This window comes from Ornithorhynchus anatinus, chromosome 5 (genome assembly GCF_004115215.2).
Source record: "Ornithorhynchus anatinus isolate Pmale09 chromosome 5, mOrnAna1.pri.v4, whole genome shotgun sequence".
Taxonomy (NCBI): Eukaryota; Metazoa; Chordata; class Mammalia; order Monotremata; family Ornithorhynchidae; genus Ornithorhynchus; species Ornithorhynchus anatinus.
In genome coordinates, this window is record NC_041732.1 from 2195856 (window position 1) to 2213380 (window position 17525).

A 17525-nucleotide genomic window follows, 5' to 3' on the forward strand; every position below is an offset into this window, starting at 1 on the left:
CCTTTACACTGTGGGCTCCATGGGGGTCAGGGGCTGTGTCCAACCTGATGATCTTGAATCTATCTGAACGTTTCTCACAGGGCCTCCACACAGTAAGCACTTAACAAAGTCCACAGATATTCATATTCTCTCACTCCTGCATGCCCCTGGTCCTGGGTGAAGCCACTGAGAAATCCAGGGGTTCGGTGCATTCTCCTCAAGAAGGGTCCCGGGCGCCGAGGGGAAGGGTAACGGGGACACCAGAAAGAGCGGGGGGATTTGCCGACTCATTCCCGAGCCCAGGACGAGGAGAAACAGACCGACCCCGTGGCGGGAGGGATTGAGGCTAGACAGAGAGTACAGCCCCCTGATGTCTTAGCTGGGGGTATCGGGGGGCGAAGAAGAGAGCAGAGAGACAAGGTCAATAGAAAGGTCTGATCACCGGGCGTGGGGTAGGGGCAGGGGGATGGATGAGATGGCTTCTTAATGACTCCTGACTGGGAGGGGTGGGGAGAGCAGGGAGAGGGGCAGTCTCGGGTCACCCCGACCAGGCCACCCTGATCGGGCTGAGAGCCGCCGGGCCACGGGACCGGGTTCAAGGAGCTGCCACTCACTGGTGCAAGGGGAGTCCCTGAGGAGCCAGCTCCGTCCCCTCTCCTCTCCACCTCCTCCTATTTCTCCTCCTCTTTCTCTTCCTCCCCAAGCCCCTCGAAAGCATTCTCCCCCTCCTCCCCCAAAATCACTCAATCAATCAATCCATGGCATTTATTGAGTTCTTGGGAAAGTATAATACAACAGAGTTGGTAGAACGCGCAGTCCATGGGGGAGACCGACGTTAAAGCAGGTAGGAGAAATAGGAGAGAATATGGATACGGCCAAAAGTGCCGTGGGCTGGGGTGAGCATCGAAGTGTCTAAGGGGCAGACAGCCAAGGTCACCGAGGGTGCAGGGGGAGGGCGGAAAGGAGAAACGGGGCCTCGGTCAGGGAAGGCACCCTGCCCCTTCCCTGCCCATCTCCCCGGGAGAGGTTGTCGAGGTTCATGTGGGCGGGGCCCCGGAGCCAGAGAGCCCCCGGGTGATCTAAACGAACAACTCCCAGGTCAGGCAAGTCCACCACCACGTCCTGAGGTCACCCATCGCCACCGAACGCAGGCCGAGCCTGGGCCGGCCTTGGCCCCACCGCCTGGAAGAGGTGGCAAGCCAGGGTATCCGAGGAGGCTGGCCAGAATCCCCACCCCCTATCTGCCCGACATCCAGTTGCCACCTCCCTAAGGCTGCTACAGTGCCCTGCCCCACCCCAACCCCTGCTTCAGCCCTCCGGCAGGAGACCCAGGAGGGGGACCGAGATGGGCAGAGATACACAGCTCCAGGGAGACAGAGGTGGGCAGAGATGCTCAGATCTAGGGAGATAGAGGGGGGTGGGGACACAGAGGCCCAGGGATGAGAGGCGGTCAGATACCCACAGACTCAGGGAGACAGAGGTGGGAGGGGACACAGAGAACCAGGGAGACAGAGATGAGCAGAGACACAGAGATACAGGGAGATGGAGTTGGGTGGGGACACTCAGAGAGTCCCAGAGAGACAGAAATGGACAGAGTCGTGGAGACACTAGCGAGGGTCACCAGAGACAGAGAAGACAGGGAGGAGAGAGACAGAGACTCAGAGGCAGGCTGAGGTGAACAGACACAGACAGACTAGAAGATTCATTCATTCATTCAATCGTATTTACTGAGCGCTTACTGTGTGCAGAGCACTGTATTAAGCACTTGGAAAGTACCCTTCAGCAATAAATGGACAGAGGGGTAGAAAGGCAGATGGGCAGACCCCCAACCCGCGAATCTGCTCCAGCTTCCTGGGACGGGAGACGTGTGAGGGCAGTTAGGGTGGACTGAGTGGGAGTGGGAGAAGAGGAAAAGAAGCCTTAGTCAGGGAAGGCCTCCTAGAGGAGGTGAGCCTTCAAAAGGCTTTGAAGAGGGGGAGAGTGATCGTCTGTCGGATATAAAGAAGGGAGGCGTTTCAGGCCAGAGGCAGAACGTGGGTCAGAAGTTGGAGGTGAAATAGACGAGATTGAGGTAGTGAGTGAGCTGGCATTAGAAGAGTGGAGCGTGGAGCTGAGTTCTGGTAGGAAAGCAGCGAAATGAAGTAGGAGGGATCAAGGCGATTGACCCGCTTTTAAGCTGATGCTCAGGAGTTTCTGTTTGTGGACAGAGATGGATGGACAACCACTGGAGGTTCTCGAGGAGTGGGAAGATGTGGACTGAATGTTTTTTAAGAAAAATGACCCCGGGCAGCAGCATGAAGTATGGATCGGAGCGGAGAGAGACAGGAGGCAAGGAGGTCGGCAAGGAAGTCGATACGGTAATCAAGGAGGGAGAGGAGAAGTGCTTGGATTAGTGTGGTAGCGATTTGGATGGAGAGGACAGGGCGGATTTTAATGACGTTGTGAAGGTTGAACCGACAGGATTTAGGGACAAGTTGAATATATGGGTTGAATGCGAGAGAGAAATGAAGGATAGCACCAAGGGTACAGGCTTGTGAGGCAAGAAGGACAGTGGTGCTGTCTACTGTGATGAAAAAGTCAGGGGGAGGAAAAACGTTGGATGGGAAGATGAGGAAAGGAAACCTCACCTGGAGATTTCAGAAAGGCTTTGAAGATGATCGGAGGATTTGAAGCGGTAGCTCCATGATTCTGATAACAATAACTGCGGTATTTGTTAAGCATTTAGTACGTGTTAAGGACCGTCCTAAGCGCTGGGCAGACCGCTACCCCGTGAAGCCAATCGCTTATCCTATCCCACCCTGACCTTCCAGCCTCCAGTCTCTCCCTAGGCAGTCCGGACTTCACTCTGCTGCCGGAATCATTTTTCTCCAGAAATACTCAGATCACCTTTCACTACTCAAGAACCTCCAGGGGTCTCCCGTCAAACAGAAACTCCTCACCATTGGTTTTAAAGCCCTCAGTCTCCTTGCCCATTCCTGCCTCACCTTACTACTCTATTACTACAATCCAGCCCACACGCTTGGTTGCTCTAATGCCAACCTCCTCACTGTACTTTGATCTCGTCTGTCTCACCACCAACCCTCGCCCACATCCTGCCTCTGGCCTGGACCGCCCTCCCCCCTCATATCTGACAGACAATGCCTCTCCCCCTCTTCAAAGCCTTACTGAAGGTACACCTCCTCCAAGAGGGCTTCCCTGACTAAGCCCGCTTTTCCTTTTCTTCAACTCCTTTCTGCATCACCCTGACTTGCTCCCTTCCTTTATCCCCCCTCCCAACCCCATGGCATTTACGTACATGGTGGTAATTTACTTATTTAAATTAATGTCTGTCTCCCCCTCTAGACTGACATCTCACTGTGTGAAGGGAATGTGTCTGTTATATTGCTGTATTGTACTCTCCCCAGAACTTAGTACCAAGCTCGGCACCCAATAAGTGCTCAATAAATACTACTGACTGACTAACTGACAGATAATACAGAGGGCTCACAGGAAGAGCAGGTATTAAATCCCCATTTTGGAGATGAGGGAACTGAGGCACGGAAAAGTTAAGTGACTTGCCCGAAGTCTCACAGCAGATGAAGCTGGAATTAGAACCGAGGTCCTCTGACTCTCAGGACCATGAGGCCGGGTCAAACAAGAGGGAGACGATGAGCAAGAGGTCATCAGTGGGAGAGACAAGAGTCTGGGGCGTAGTGAACAGGTTGGCTCAAGAAAAGCAAAACGTGTGAGCTGGGGGGGAGTGGGAGAGGAGCGATGCTCGGTAGAGGGGAGAAAGATTAAAGCCAATGGTGAGGAGTTTCTGCAGACTCTAAGTTCCCTGGGGGCATAAAACGTGCTCATCAACTCTGTCATACTCTCACAAGTGCCTAGTACAGTCCTCTGTACCCAGTAAGTGTTCAATAAATACCACTGTTTGATTGATCGGTCGATTCCGCTTGATGGGATGAGGAATGGGCAACCACAGGAGGTGTTTGAGGAAAGGGGGGGGGGGGGCGGGCACAGAATGATGTTTTAGAAAAAGCATCCTGGAAGCAGAGTAGAGTGTGGACTGGAATCAGGAAGAGACGGGAGACAGGGAGGTCAGTGAAGAGGCCGATGCAGTAGTCAGGGCGGAAGAGGTTAAGGGCCCGGACCAACATTGGATGGAGAAGAAAGGGAAGATGTTGTGAGTAGAGATATGCCCTGGAGGCAGGAGTGAATGCAAAATTACAGAGGAGAGGTAGCCAGTCAGTGAGTTAATCGTATTTATTGAGCTTACTGTGTGCAGAGCACCTGTACTAATCACTTGAGAAAGTACAATACAGCAATAAACAGTTGCATTCCCTGCCCACGATGAACTTACAGTCTAGAGGGGGAGAGAGACATTAATAGAAATAAAGATATTACAGACATGGACAAAAGTACTGTGGGACTGGGAGGGGGGGATGAATAAAGGGAACAAGTCAGGGTGAGGCAGAAGGGAGTAGGAGAAGAGGAAGGCTTAATCAGGGAAGGCCGCTTGGAGGAGATAGGCCTTCAATAATATTATGAAGCAGGAGAGAGTGTTGGTGTGCTGGATATTAGGAGGGAGGGCGTTCCAGACCAGAGGTAGGATGTGGGCAAGAGATCAGCGGCGAGGCACGGAGAGATAGATTTGGGAGTCACCATGGAGACCAGGGAATCGAGGCCTTGAGGTGGATTGAGCTCTCACGGGGAGTGAGTATAGAGTGAGAATAAATTATTTAAATTATCATAGCCCACATAATACCTACATACATATCTTAAAACCTCTATTAACCCCCACATTTGTAATTCAAATGTCTATCTCCCACAGTAGACTTGAAGTCCCTTGAGGGCAGGAAACATGCTTTCCCTTATGCACTCTCCCAAGCGGTTAGTACAGTGTTCTGCACTCAGAAGGTGATCCAGAAATGCCTTCGACTGATGTAAGCTCATTATGGAAAGGGAAGGTGTTCTGCTGATTCTGTTGAATTATACTCTCCTAGGCACTTAATACAGTGCTCTGCACATAGTAAATGCTCAATAAATACCATTGATTGCCCACGCCCCACTTCAGAGCTCAGCAACCCTCATTTTTTTAAAAATTGCTATTTGTTAATCACTTACTATGTGCCAGGCACTGTACTAAACGTTGGGTTGATGCCAGTTAATCAGGTTGGGCACAGTTCCTGTCCCACATGGGACTCAGAGTCTCAATCCCCATTTTACAAATAAGGTAACTGAGGCCCAGAGAAGTGAAGTGACTCTCCTGAGGTTAAAACCTACAAGTGGCAGAGTTGGGATTAGAACCCGGGTCCTTCTGATTCCCTGAGCCGGGCTCTATCCAGTAGGCCCCACCCCCCACCACATCGGGCTCTCCGTGGCTCCCGTCGAATCCCGATCGGGCTCTCCCTGGCCACGGATCCCCTGCTCCAATGTGGGGACTTTGAGCCCGTGTGACTTATTGAACTCCTCCCACTCTCTTCCAGCTTCCTGTTTCTGCTCCTGCGGTCACGGTGCAGCTGAGCCTCGGAGATGGCCTGGGCTGTCGGCCCACCCTGGCTGCCTTCCTCCGCCGGGCCCTTCCTCTTAATCCTCGTCCTCTTCCTCTTGCTGTTGCTCTTGTTGTTTCGGAGGGGTCACCCCCCGGCCCGCCTTCCCCCGGGGCCACGGGCCCTGCCCATCTTGGGTTGCCTTCCGCAGATGTGGGGTGTGCCGCTGCTTGACTTCCTGCTCAAGGTGAATGGCGCCCTAACAGGGCCACCGGGCTGTGGAGGAATGGGCTCCGCTGTCACCTCCCCCTCCTCCTCTTCCTCCCACTGGCGCCTCGGGCTCAGGGTGGGAGGCTCCAGGGCCCCGACCCGAGGGAGAGGACTGAGGGAGCCAGACAAGACCAGCCGTTCAGTGCTCCCGGCAAGAGGGCAGTGCCCGGAAGCGTCCTGCCCCCGGGGGACTCCTGGTCACTCAACCCAGTTGCTGCATCCCCAGAGCTGAGGCCCCACAAGGATGTTGAGAGGAAAACTGAGGATGGGATAGCCAGGACCCTGTCTGGGTCCGCCCTGATGTACTGTGTGGCCACGGGACGGTCACTGCCCCCCTCTCGGAGCTGCGATGTCCCACTGCCCCAGGAGGGAGGGAAGGAGAGAAGGAGGGAACGGTGGCGGCCGGCTGGGCGTCGGCGCGGAGGTGCCGCCGCCCCAGGTCACTCCGCCTCCCCCCGTTCCCTCGCCCCCGGCAGCTGCGTTCGCAGTTCGGACCGGTGTTCACCGTGTACCTGGGTCCCGAGCCGGTGGTGGTGCTCTGTGGCTACGAGACTGTGCGGGAGGCCCTGCAGGACCGGGCCGAAGAGTTCGCGGGCAGACCCTACATGGCCATTTCGGAGAAGACCACGCGGGGCCTCGGTGAGGGCTGGGCTCCGGGAGGGCGGGGGGGGTGGGCCTGGCGGGTGCCGGGGGTCCCCGTTCCCTTCCAACCTCCCCCCCGGCCCCCGCCTCGGCCCAGGCATCTCCTTCAGCCAGGGCGAGCGCTGGAGGACTCTACGTCGCTTCTCCGTCGCGACCCTGCGTGACTTGGGCATGGGCCGGCGTGGCATTGAGGAGCGAGTCCAGGAGGAGGTACGGTGCCTGCTGGAAGAGTTCCGCAAAACGCGAGGTGCGTCCCCCCTACGAGGCCATGAAGGCTTGTGTGGGAGTTGTCTCCTGGGCCCCAGATGGGTGGCCAGAGGAGCAGAGTTGCCTAGTGGGTAGAGCCCAGGCCTGGGAGTTGGATCAGTCCCTTGTCAGCTGCGTGAACCTGGGCAAGTCACTTCACTTCTCTGGGCCTCAGTGACCTCATCTGTAAAATGGGGATTACGACGATGAGCCCCCTGTGGGACGCGGACTGTATCCAGCCTGATTAGCTTGCGATTATCCAGCGCTCACCACACTGCCTGGAACATAGTAAGCACTTAACAAATACCATACAAAAGAAAAAAACCCTGGCCCGAAGCTGCCAGTCAGCCCAATCACTCCGGTTCTGGGGGTTCTGGGGTGAATCACCCCCATTGGCATGATTTGCTGGAGTGGGAGATATTGAGGTGGAGGGAAGACCGAAGAGAGGCGTGAGAAACAGCCTGGCCCAGGGGAAAGAGGGGCCTGGAAGTCAGGGATCTGGGTCCCGATCTCAGCTCCGGCGCTTGTTTACTGCGTGACCTCGGGCAAGGGACTTCATTTCTCTACGCCTCAGCCTCCTCATCTGTAAGGTAGGAATTGGATGCCTGTTCTCCGTCCCCCAGGGCACCCCTTCGACCCCACCTTCCCCCTGCGCCGCTCCATCTCCAACGTCATCTGCTCGGTGGTCTTCGGCCGCCGTTTCGACTACGCCGACCCTGAGTTCGGGACCCTGCTCCGGCTCCTGAACGACAACCTGCGGCGCGTGGACTCGGTCTCGGTGCGGCTCTATAGTCTGTTCCCCGGGCTCCTCCGCCACCTCCCGGGGCCCCACAACCTCCTCTTCGAGGTGTTCGAGGAGCAGAAGAGGTTCGTGGCCCGGATAGTCAAGGAGCACGAGGCCTCCCTTGACCCGGCCGAGCCCCGAGATTTCATGGACGCCTTTCTCATCCGCATGCAGCAGGCGAGTGCTGGGCCTGGGAGGAGGGGGCAGGGCTGAGGGCAGAGAGTTGGACCAGAGGGACAAAGTCCGGGGGAGTGAACCAGGAGGGGATTAAGAGGGCAGGGAATTTGTCTGTTTATTGTTATCTCGTAATCTCCCAAGCGCTTAGTACGGTACTCTGCACACAGTAAGCGTTCAGTAAATACGGTTGAAATTAGATTGAATGAGGGGTGAGGGACCTACCTTGGGGCAGATGGCAGGACTGGGGAAGGTGGAGATGGAGGCTGGGCAGAGGAGGCCACATGAGGACCCCCAGCATCTAGAGCCCGGGCTTGGGAGCCAGCAGCCATGGGTTCGAATCCCGGCTCTGCCACTTGGCAGCTGTGTGACTGTGGGCAAGTCACTTAACTTCTCTGGGCCTCAGTTCCCTCATCTGTAAAATGGGGATGAAGACTGTGAGCCTCACGTGGGACAACCTGATTACCCTGTATCTACCCCAGCACTTAGAACAGTGCTCTGCACATAGTAAGTGCTAAACAAATACCAACATTATTATTATTAGCTGACCTGTGGCTTGGAGGGCAGCACATTCAGCATCCAGCCTGCGCGGTCAGTCAATGAGTCAGTCAATCGTATTCATTGAGCACTTACTCACCGAAAGCAGCATGGCCTACTGGCAAGAGCACGGACTTGGGCGCTGGAGGTCGTGGCTTCTAATTCCGACTCCGCCCCTTGTCTGCTGGGTGACCTTGGGCAAGTCACTTAACTCCTCTGTGCCTCAGTTACCTCTTCTGTAAAATGGGGATTAAGAGTGTGAACCTCATGTGGGACAGGGACTGTGTCCAACCTGATTACCTCCTATCTAACCCAGCACTTAGAACAGTGCTTGGCACCCAGTAAGCGCTTAACAAATACCATAATTATTATTATTACTGTTTGCAGAGAACTGTACCAAGCGCTTGGGAGAGTACAATGCAACAACAAACAGATACATTCCCTGCCCACAATGAGCATACAATCTAGAGAGGGCCATTCATTCATTTATTCATTCATTCAATTGTATTTATTGAGCGCTTACTGGGTGCAGAGCGCCTTACTAAGCAACTGGGAGAGGACAATACAACAGTAAACAGACACATTCCCTGCCCATGAAAAGTTTACAGATTAGAAGCAGGAAGCCAGACATCAATATAAATAAATAAATTACAGAGTGTGCCCAGGGGAGCTGGGGAGTACAAACGGGCACCGTGTCCCCGGGTTTTGCCAGTCCAGACCGGTGGCCATTAGATTCACCCCAAAGAGGGCTGGGAGGCCCGGGGAATCGGGTCAGTCGGCAGCGGGGGGCTGGAGTCCCACCAGCCCAAAGAGGGAATCTGGCAGGCCACTCCTCCACTTCTTCCCACTAGAAACTGGGAAGCAGCATGGCCTAGTGGATAGAGCACGGGCCTGGGAGTCGGAAGGGCCTGGGTTCTAATCCCAGTTTCGCCACTTGTCCTCTGTGTGACAATGGGCAAGTCATTTCACATCCCTGGGCCTCAGACACCTCATCTGGAAAATGGGGATTAAGACTGTGAGCCCACTGTGGGCCTTGCCTCTTCCTACCTCTCCTCCCTTCTCTCTTTCTACCGCCCACCCCGCACGCTCCGCTCTTCCGCCGCCCACCTCCTCACCAACCCTCGGTCTCGCCCATCCCGCCGTCGACCCCCGGGCCACGTCCTCCCACGGTCTCGGAACGCCCTCCCTCCTCACCTCCGCCAAACTGATTCTCTTCCCCTCTTCGAAACCCTACTTAAAACTCACCTCCTCCAAGAGGCCTTCCCAGACTGAGCTCCTCTTCTCCTTCTACTCCCTCTACCACCCCCCCTTCACCTCTCCGCAGCTTAACCCTCTTTTCCCCCCATCTCCCTCCGCTCCTCCCCCTCTCCCTTCCCATCCCCTCAGCACTGTACTTGTCTGTTCAACTGTATATATTTTCATCACCCTATTTATTTTGTTAATGAAATGTACATCGCCTCGATTCTATTTAGTCGCCATTGTTTATACGAGACGTTCTTCCCCTCGACTCTATTTATCGCCGTCGTTCTCGTCCGTCCGTCTCCCCCGATTAGACCGTGAGCCCCTCAAACGGCAGGGACCGTCTCTATCTGTTGCCGACTTGTTCATTCCAAGCGCTTAGTACAGTGCTCTGCACATAGTAAGCGCTCAATAAATACTATTGAATGAAAGAATGAATCCAGCCCAATTACCTTGTATCTACCCCAGTGCTTAGTGCAGGGCCTGGCCAGATAGTAAGTGCTTAACACATACTATTATAATAGTATTATTATTATTATTCCCTATAGGATAGAAAGAATCCCCTCAGCGAGTTTCACCTAGAGAATCTGCTCGTCACGGCTCTGGACCTCTTCTTTGCGGGCACCGAGACCACCAGCACCACTCTGAAATATGGGCTCTTGCTTCTATTAAAACACCCCCAAATTACCGGTAAGGGCCCCCCCTCAGCTTTCTCCCTGGAGGGAATTTTTCCCGTGGTTCAGGGGCCCCGAGAGGTAAGTGATTTTGCTCAGGGAAATGCACGACCCAGCAATTCTCCCATCACAGAACCAGATTCTCCCCGGTGGTCACCCGGGATTGGAACTTACGCCCTCTGACTCCGAAGCCCGGGCTCTTTCCACTGAGCCACGCTGCTTCTCGGATGAGATGGGACCCTTCTGAGGGTGGAGACTCTGGAGAGGGAGGCCCAAGCCCCCTCCCCAAAGCTCCTCTGGAGTCTAAAGGCTCCCTTCCTGCGGTCTAGACCCCATCCATCTCACTGTAGCTACGGCTCATTCCGCCGGGCTCCGTCGGCACTTGGGGAGGTGAAGAAAGAGCAGGTTCCTACTCCTCTGGGTTCTGACCCCTCAGGGGCCCCAAAGAGGCCCACAAAACTTCTTCCCCCTCCCCCTCCGGTTAGGGGGTGCGTCCCGGTCAGCCTGGGGTCCGGGAAAAAGAAGGAACGGCCCCCTGGCCTCAGCTCCTTTCTCCACGGTCCCCGCCCCCGCCCCTTGTCTGGAGCAGAGCGGGTACAGGAGGAGGTGGACAGTGTGATCGGGCAGAACCGGAGACCGGCGCTGGAAGACCGGGCCCGGATGCCCTACACCGACGCGGTCATTCACGAGATCCAGAGGTTCATTGATATCATGCCCCTGGGGGTTCCTCATGCGGTCACCCGAGACACCTGTTTCCAAGGCTACACCATCCCCAAGGTACGGCTGAGGGCCGGACGGTCAGCCAGTCTGTCGGTCGATCCTATTTATTGAGCGCTTACTGAGTATAGAGCGCTGGACTAAGCACTTGGGACAACAGAAAAATAAACGGACACATTCCCTACCCCCAACGAGCTTACAGTCTAGAGGGGGAGGCAGACATGAATTCATTCAATCGAGTTTATTGAGTGCTTACTGTGTGCAGAGCACTCTACTAAGCACTAAGCTCTTAATATAAGTTAATATAAGTAAATAAATGACAGATATGGACAAAAGCGCTGTGGGGCTGGGAGGGGGCGATGAATGAAGGGAGCAAGTCAAGGTGATGCAGAAGAGAGTGGGAGAAGAGGAAAGGAGGGCTTAGTTTGGGAAGGCCTCTTGGAAGAAATAATTATAATGTTGGTATTTGTTAAGCGCTTACTATGTGCAGAGCACTGTCCTAAGCGCTGGGGGAGATACAGGGTCATCAGGTCGTCCCACGTGAGGCTCACAGTCTTAATCCCCGTTGTACAGATGAGGGAACTGAGGGCCAGAGAAGTTAAGTGACCTGCCCACAGTCACACAGCTAACAAGTGGCAGAGCCGGCATTCGGACCCATGACCTCTGACTCCCAAACCCGGGCTTTTTCCACTGAGCCACGCTGCTTATTGAAGAGATGTGTCTTCAATAAGGTTTTGAGGTGAGGAGATAATTGTCTGTTGGATATGAGGAAGGAAGGTGTTCTAAGCCAGAGGCAGGACATGGGCGAGGGGTGGGCGGCAAGATAGATGAAATGGAGGTACAGTGAGAAGACTGTAAGCCCGTCAAACGGCAGGGACTGTCTCTATCTGTTGCCGACTTGTTCATCCCAAGCGCTTAGTACAGTGCTCTGCACATAGTAAGTGCTCAATAAATACTATTGAATGAAAGGTTAGCATTAGGGGTGTGAAGTGTCTGGGCTGGGTTGGAGTAGGAGAGAAGCAAGGTGAGATAGGTGGGGTTGAGGTGATTGAGGTCTTTAAAGTCAACGGTGAGGAGCTCCTGTTGGATGCGGAGGCGGATGGGCAACCACTGGAGGTTCTTGAGGAGGGGAGAGACATGCCCTGAACATTTCTGTAGAAAAATGATCCAGGCAGCAGAGTGAAGAATGGATTGGAGTAGGGAGAGACAGGAGGTGCCTTTGGGTGCAACCGTCGAGGGAGGGAGCTGGGGGGTGGAGGGGGCAGACCATTTCCTAGACGTAACCGGTGGTTGGGGGGCGGACAGTCACACTGTTCCCCAGACACAACCAGGGGAGGACCGTACCGTTCCCGACCCAACCGGGGTGGAGGGGTCACACTGTTCCCCAGCCACACTGCAGGCCACACCTAGAGCTGCACCGCTCTTCGGGTACCGTGGGGAGGAGCGTGGCTTAGTGGACGGGGCACGGGCTTGGGAGTCAGAGGTCGTGGGTTCTGATCCCGGCTCTGCCACTTGTCTGCTGTGTGGCCTTAGGCAAGCCACTTCTCTGCGCCTCCGTTACCTCATCTGTAAAATGGGGGTGAAGATTGTGAGCCCCATGTGGGACAACCTGATTACCTTGCATCTACCCCAGCGCTTAAAGCAGTGCTTGGCACATAGTAAGGGCTTAACAAATACCATAATCATTATTATTATTGCCCCCAGAACCAATCCCAAACCCCACCATTCACTGACGGGTAGGATTGGTTTCCCTGACAGTGTTTCAGACCCACAGGCCTCCCCTCCTGGGCCCTTCCGCCCGGGTCGGGAAGACCTGCAATTGGGTAATTTGGTCAAGTCAGTGAGAGGTCGGGATGGGCAGTTGGCCGATGCAGGTGCCTCCAGATACCGGGCAGTGGCACTCTGCCTTTCTGGGGCCAGGGTTGAAGCGATGCCCTCTCTGATACCAGGCTCGATCAGTTTTGGGGAGAGCTGCATCTCCTGACCCAATTGGAGGAGGAGTAACGTGGGCCGGTTGGACCTGGCAGAGGGATCGGGTGGCCCTCCAGTGCCCGCGCCCTCCTCCTCCTCTTCCTCCTATCCCTTCACCCCCTCGCCCCCCTCCCCTAGGGCACGATGGTGTTTCCCCTGCTCCACTCGGTGTTGCACGATCCCGACCACTTCCCGGACCCAGCCGTGTTCGAACCCAAGCGGTTCCTGACGGAGGATGGCAGATTCCAGAGGAATGCCGCCTTCTTGCCCTTCTCTGCAGGTGAGCATGGCGTGGGCGCCGGAGCTGGAGGAGGTGTGGTACACAGGAGGTATGGAACAGGGAACAGGGAACAGGGTCAATACAGGGAATCAGAAGGCTTGCATTTCCAGTTTGGCTGCTGTGTGACCTAGTGGGTAGAGCCCGGGCCTGGGAGTCAATAGGACCTAGGTTCTAATCCTGACCCTGCCATTTATCCTCTGTGTGACTCTGGGCGGGTGACTTAGCTTCTCTGTGCCTCATTTCCTTCACCTGGAAAATGAGGATTTAAACTGTGAGCCCCATGTAGAACAGGGACTGTATCCAACCTGATTATCTTGTATCTACCCCAACAATTAGTAGAGTGCCTGGCACAAAGTAAGTGCTTAACAAATACCACTATTATTATTATTATTGTTATTAATATCCTTTCTGGGCCACAGCTTCACTGACTGAATCATCCCTGTCCTAACCTGCATCCCAGGGTGGCATAATAATAATAATAATATTTGTCAAGCACTTACACTGTAATATGTGCTGGAGTAGATAAGGATCACCAGATTAGACACAGCAGGGCTCACAATCTAAGTAAGAGGAAGAACAGGTTTTGAAACCCCGTTTTACAGATAAGGAAGCCGAGGCACAGAGAAGGGAAGTGACTTACCCAAGGTCTCATAGAAGGCAAGTGGGGGAGCCAGCATTCAAACCCAGGTCTTCCAACTCCCAGGGTGAGGCTCTGAAAGAGCATCAGTGGCTGTATATGTGCTTTGGGCAGTGAGGAAGATTCAGCCCAGGCAGCCTCTGTGGGAGCAGGCAAGCTCCCCGAGTACCTCCCTAGGGCTTTTCCTGATTGCCCCAAGAGGGAGTGAGGTTAGACCCAAGGAAGGGCTTCTTGCCAGTTACAGGGTGGGTTCAAGACCCAGAATGCAGTGGCGTTTCTGTGGGGAAGACATATTTTCCTTGCTCCTTCTATTGCTCTGGGGGCAGGAAGCCCTCCCCGATTTCTAACCTCAATCCTTCCCGTTGACGTAACAACGCACAAACACAAGCCCGGAGGCAGAAGAGAAAGAGAGCGAATGAGGGGGTCTCTGGATCCCCTAGGTCTGCCCAGGACTTTGAGGTCTGCCCTAAGACCCCCAGAAGGGTAGCAGGATGGATGGGCAGGGGATTGGGGCTGGGGCTGTTGCAGACGGAAGTGCCCAGCCATCCTCAGGGCCCCATGGTGGGGACCCAGGAGTCCTGCAGTCCCACAAACTCTCCAGCTTCTCCTCTCTGGGTTTGGTTTGAATTTTCCACCTCATCAACCATCCGGGAAAGCTGACCTGGCCATCCATCTACGGGCATCGCCAGGGACCAGCTCCGGCCTAGGTAGGCCTCGGAGGCTGGGACGGGCCTTTGTCCAGCAGTCCAGTGCTCCGGTGCCCGGCTCAGAGAGTGGCACTTAAGGTCTCTTCCCTCATCCCTCCCGCCCAGCCCCCGTGGGTCGGTCGGACCCGGGGACCCGACGGCCACTGCCCGTTTTCTGGCCAAAGGGTGGTGACTCCCCCATTCTCCCCTCTCCCCACAGGGAAGCGGGCGTGTCTGGGGGAGGGCCTGGCCCGCACGGAGCTGTTCCTCTACTTCACCTCCATCTTGCAGACCTTTGCCCTCTCCTCGCCGGTCCACTCCGACGCCCTCGATGTGGAGCCCGAGTTCAGCGGCTTTGCCAAGGTTCCACCGGCCTTTCAGCTGTCCCTGACCCCCCGCTGAGTGTGTGCCCCCCCCCCCCGACCCCCAGCCCCTCCCGGTCCGGCCCAGGGATCCCTCCCCCTGCCCTGCCCTGCCTCCAGGCAGGGGCGATGCGGTGGTGTTGAAAACACGAACGAGCAAAGAGATTTGTCCACCACTGGCACTCGTTCCCTGGCATCAGTTCCATATTGAGCTGTTGGATCGGACACGGGAGAGTCCAACCGGGGGCCGTGGCGGGTGGGGGAGGGCCAGGCCTCCATTCTAGCTTCCGGGCCCATCTCCCAAAGAAAGAGGAGGATGGGGGGCCAGGCTGAAGGAGGAGCAGGCTGGAGCCTGGTGTCAGAGGAGTAAGGAGAGGGAGACGGAACTGGGAAAACTGAACCTGAAGCCGGGAGGTAGGTGTCAGAGGGGGTATCAAGGGTCACCACTGGGGGAGGCTGGCCTGCTGCTCTTGGCCTCCACTGAGGAGAGGGCAAGGGTGAAAGGCTGGGCCCTCTGGACCCAAGGACCCCTGTCCCTCGGGTATTCCCAGGTACACTCAGAGCCGGGCCTCACTTTAAGCAAAGCGGCAATGGGCACGGCGGGGGCGGAGCGGTTCCTAGCAGCTGGGGAGGCGGGTCCGAAGCCGGGGAATTTCGAGAATGTCCCCGATGCTCAGTTATGTAACTGAATTATCCTGGGGTCAAGAGGATACCTCTCACACCCCCCGGCCAAAGAAGTTTCCATCCAGAGGGGCCGTGGATGGAAGTCAGTGCTTTGGGGAGCAACCTTTCCTCTTCTCCTCCCCTTCCCTCTCTCCTTCCCTTCCCCTCCTCTCTGTCACCTCTCCTTCCCTCTTCTTCCCCTCCCTCCTCCAGAATGCCCCTCTCTCCCTGGGGGCGGGAGGATGGAGGGGCAGGAATCAGTCTGTCAGTTGGTCAGTCAGTCAATCATATTTACGGAGCACTTACTGTGGTCAGAACACTCTATTAAGCGCTTGGGAGAGGACATTATAACAATATAACAGACTTGTCCCGTGTCCACAGTGAGCTTATAGTCGAGAGGGCAAGACAGACATTAATATAAATAAATGATAGGTATGGACATAAGTGCTGTGGGGCTGGGAGGGAGGGTGAATATAGGGAGCAAGTCAGGGTGACGCAGAAGGGAGTGGGAGAAGAGGAAAGGAGGGCTCAGCCAGGGAAGGCCTCTTGGAGAAGATGTGCCTTCAATAGGGCTTTGAAGAGGAGGAAAGTAATTGTCTGTCGGTTATGAGGGAGGGTGTTCCAGGCCAGAGGCAGGACTTGGGTGAGAGGTCAGTGGCGAGATGGACAAGATGGAGGTAGAGAGAGAAGGTTGGCATTAGAGGAGTGAAGTGTGTGGGCTGGGTCACAGTAGGAGAACAGGGAGGTGAGGTAGAAGGGGGCAAGATGATTGAGTGCTTTACAGCCAGTGGTGAGGAACTTCTTTTTGATGCAGAGATGGATGGGCAACCATTGGAAGTTCTTGAGGAGAGAGGAAATGTGGACTGAACGCTTTTGTAGAAAAATGACCCAGGCAGTAGAATAAAGCATGGACTGGTGTGGGGAGAGACAGGAGGCTGGTAGGTCAGCAAGGAGGCTGATACAGTAATCATAGTGGAATAGGATGAGTGATTGTATTAACGTTTGAAAGGGGAAGAAAGAGTGGACTTTAGTGTTGTCGTGAAGGTGGAAGCAACAGGATGTAGCGACGAATTGAATGTGTGGGTTGAATGAGAGAGAGGAGTCAAGGATAACACCAAAGCCATGGGGTTGTGAGGCAGGAAGGATGGTGGTGCCGTCTACAGTGATGGGAAAGTCAGGGGAGGACAAGGTTTGAATGGGAAGATAAGGAGCTCTGTTTTAGACAAGTCTGCAGAGTCTGCAGATTCCCCGGCTGTTGAACTTTCATTCACTCAATAGTATTTATTGAGCGCTTACTTTGTGCAGAGCACCGTACTAAGCACCTGGAATGTACAATTTGGCAACAGATAGAGACAATCCCTGTCCGATGATGGGCTCACCGTCTAAAGGGGTGAGACAGATAGCAGAGCAAAACAGAACGAAACAAAAACAACATCATCAAGATAAATAGAATCAAGGAGATAGACCCCTCATTAACAAAATAAATAGAGTAATAAATAATATCTACAAATGAGCACAGTGCTGGGGGGAGGGGAGGGGGAGCAGAGGGAAAGGGGGGCTCAGTCTGGGAAGGCCTCCTGGAGGAGGTGAACCCTCTGGGGATGGTGGGCAGACACCACCCATCCATGGACGACGGTGAGGTGACCATGCAGCAATGCCCTCGTCCCCCTTTAGACCGTTGGTTCGTTGTGGGCAGGGAATGTGTCTGTTTATTGTTCTGATTGTACTCCCCGACCGTTTAGTACAGAGTTTTGCACACAGTTGGCACTCAATAAATACGATTGAATGAATGACCCAGGGCTACTGCCTCTCTGTGCACTGGAGGCCTGCAGGAGTGGGGGTGAGCACTGCTTGGGAACCCCAGGTGGGCTACAGCAATAACTTATGATGGGATAGAGAGGAGGTGCCCCAATCCCCCAGGGAAGGTGGCTGTTGAGCTGTGGCCACCCCTCCCCTGCCCCTCTGCTCCCACCCTCCAGCAGGGAAAAGGTTAGGCTTGAGGTGGGGGTGGGATTGGGCATGTTCGTGGGCACCAGGGCCGGTCGGGCTCTGGAAGTCAGCCACTTAGTTGTATTTACTGAGCGTTTACTGTATGCAGAGGACTGTACTAAGCGTTTGGGAGAGGACAGTAGAACAAAAATCAGACACATTCCCTGCCCACAATAAGCTTATAGTCTAGAGGGGGAGACTGAC

The 17525-nt window shown here is 55.0% G+C and overlaps 1 protein-coding gene across 1 annotated transcript; it reads left to right on the forward strand.

The window, feature by feature from the left end:
* The first annotated feature begins 5482 nt into the window (after positions 1-5482).
* Positions 5483-14851, forward strand: LOC100086408 (cytochrome P450 2B4-like). The gene is made up of 8 exons (XM_029064631.2): positions 5483-5697; positions 6197-6359; positions 6460-6609; positions 7232-7569; positions 9891-10032; positions 10606-10793; positions 12843-12984; positions 14528-14851. Exons 1-8 carry the CDS (start codon positions 5494-5496, stop codon positions 14707-14709), a joined length of 1509 nt encoding a protein of 502 aa, XP_028920464.1. The 5' UTR covers positions 5483-5493; the 3' UTR covers positions 14710-14851.
* The last annotated feature ends 2674 nt before the right edge of the window (positions 14852-17525 follow it).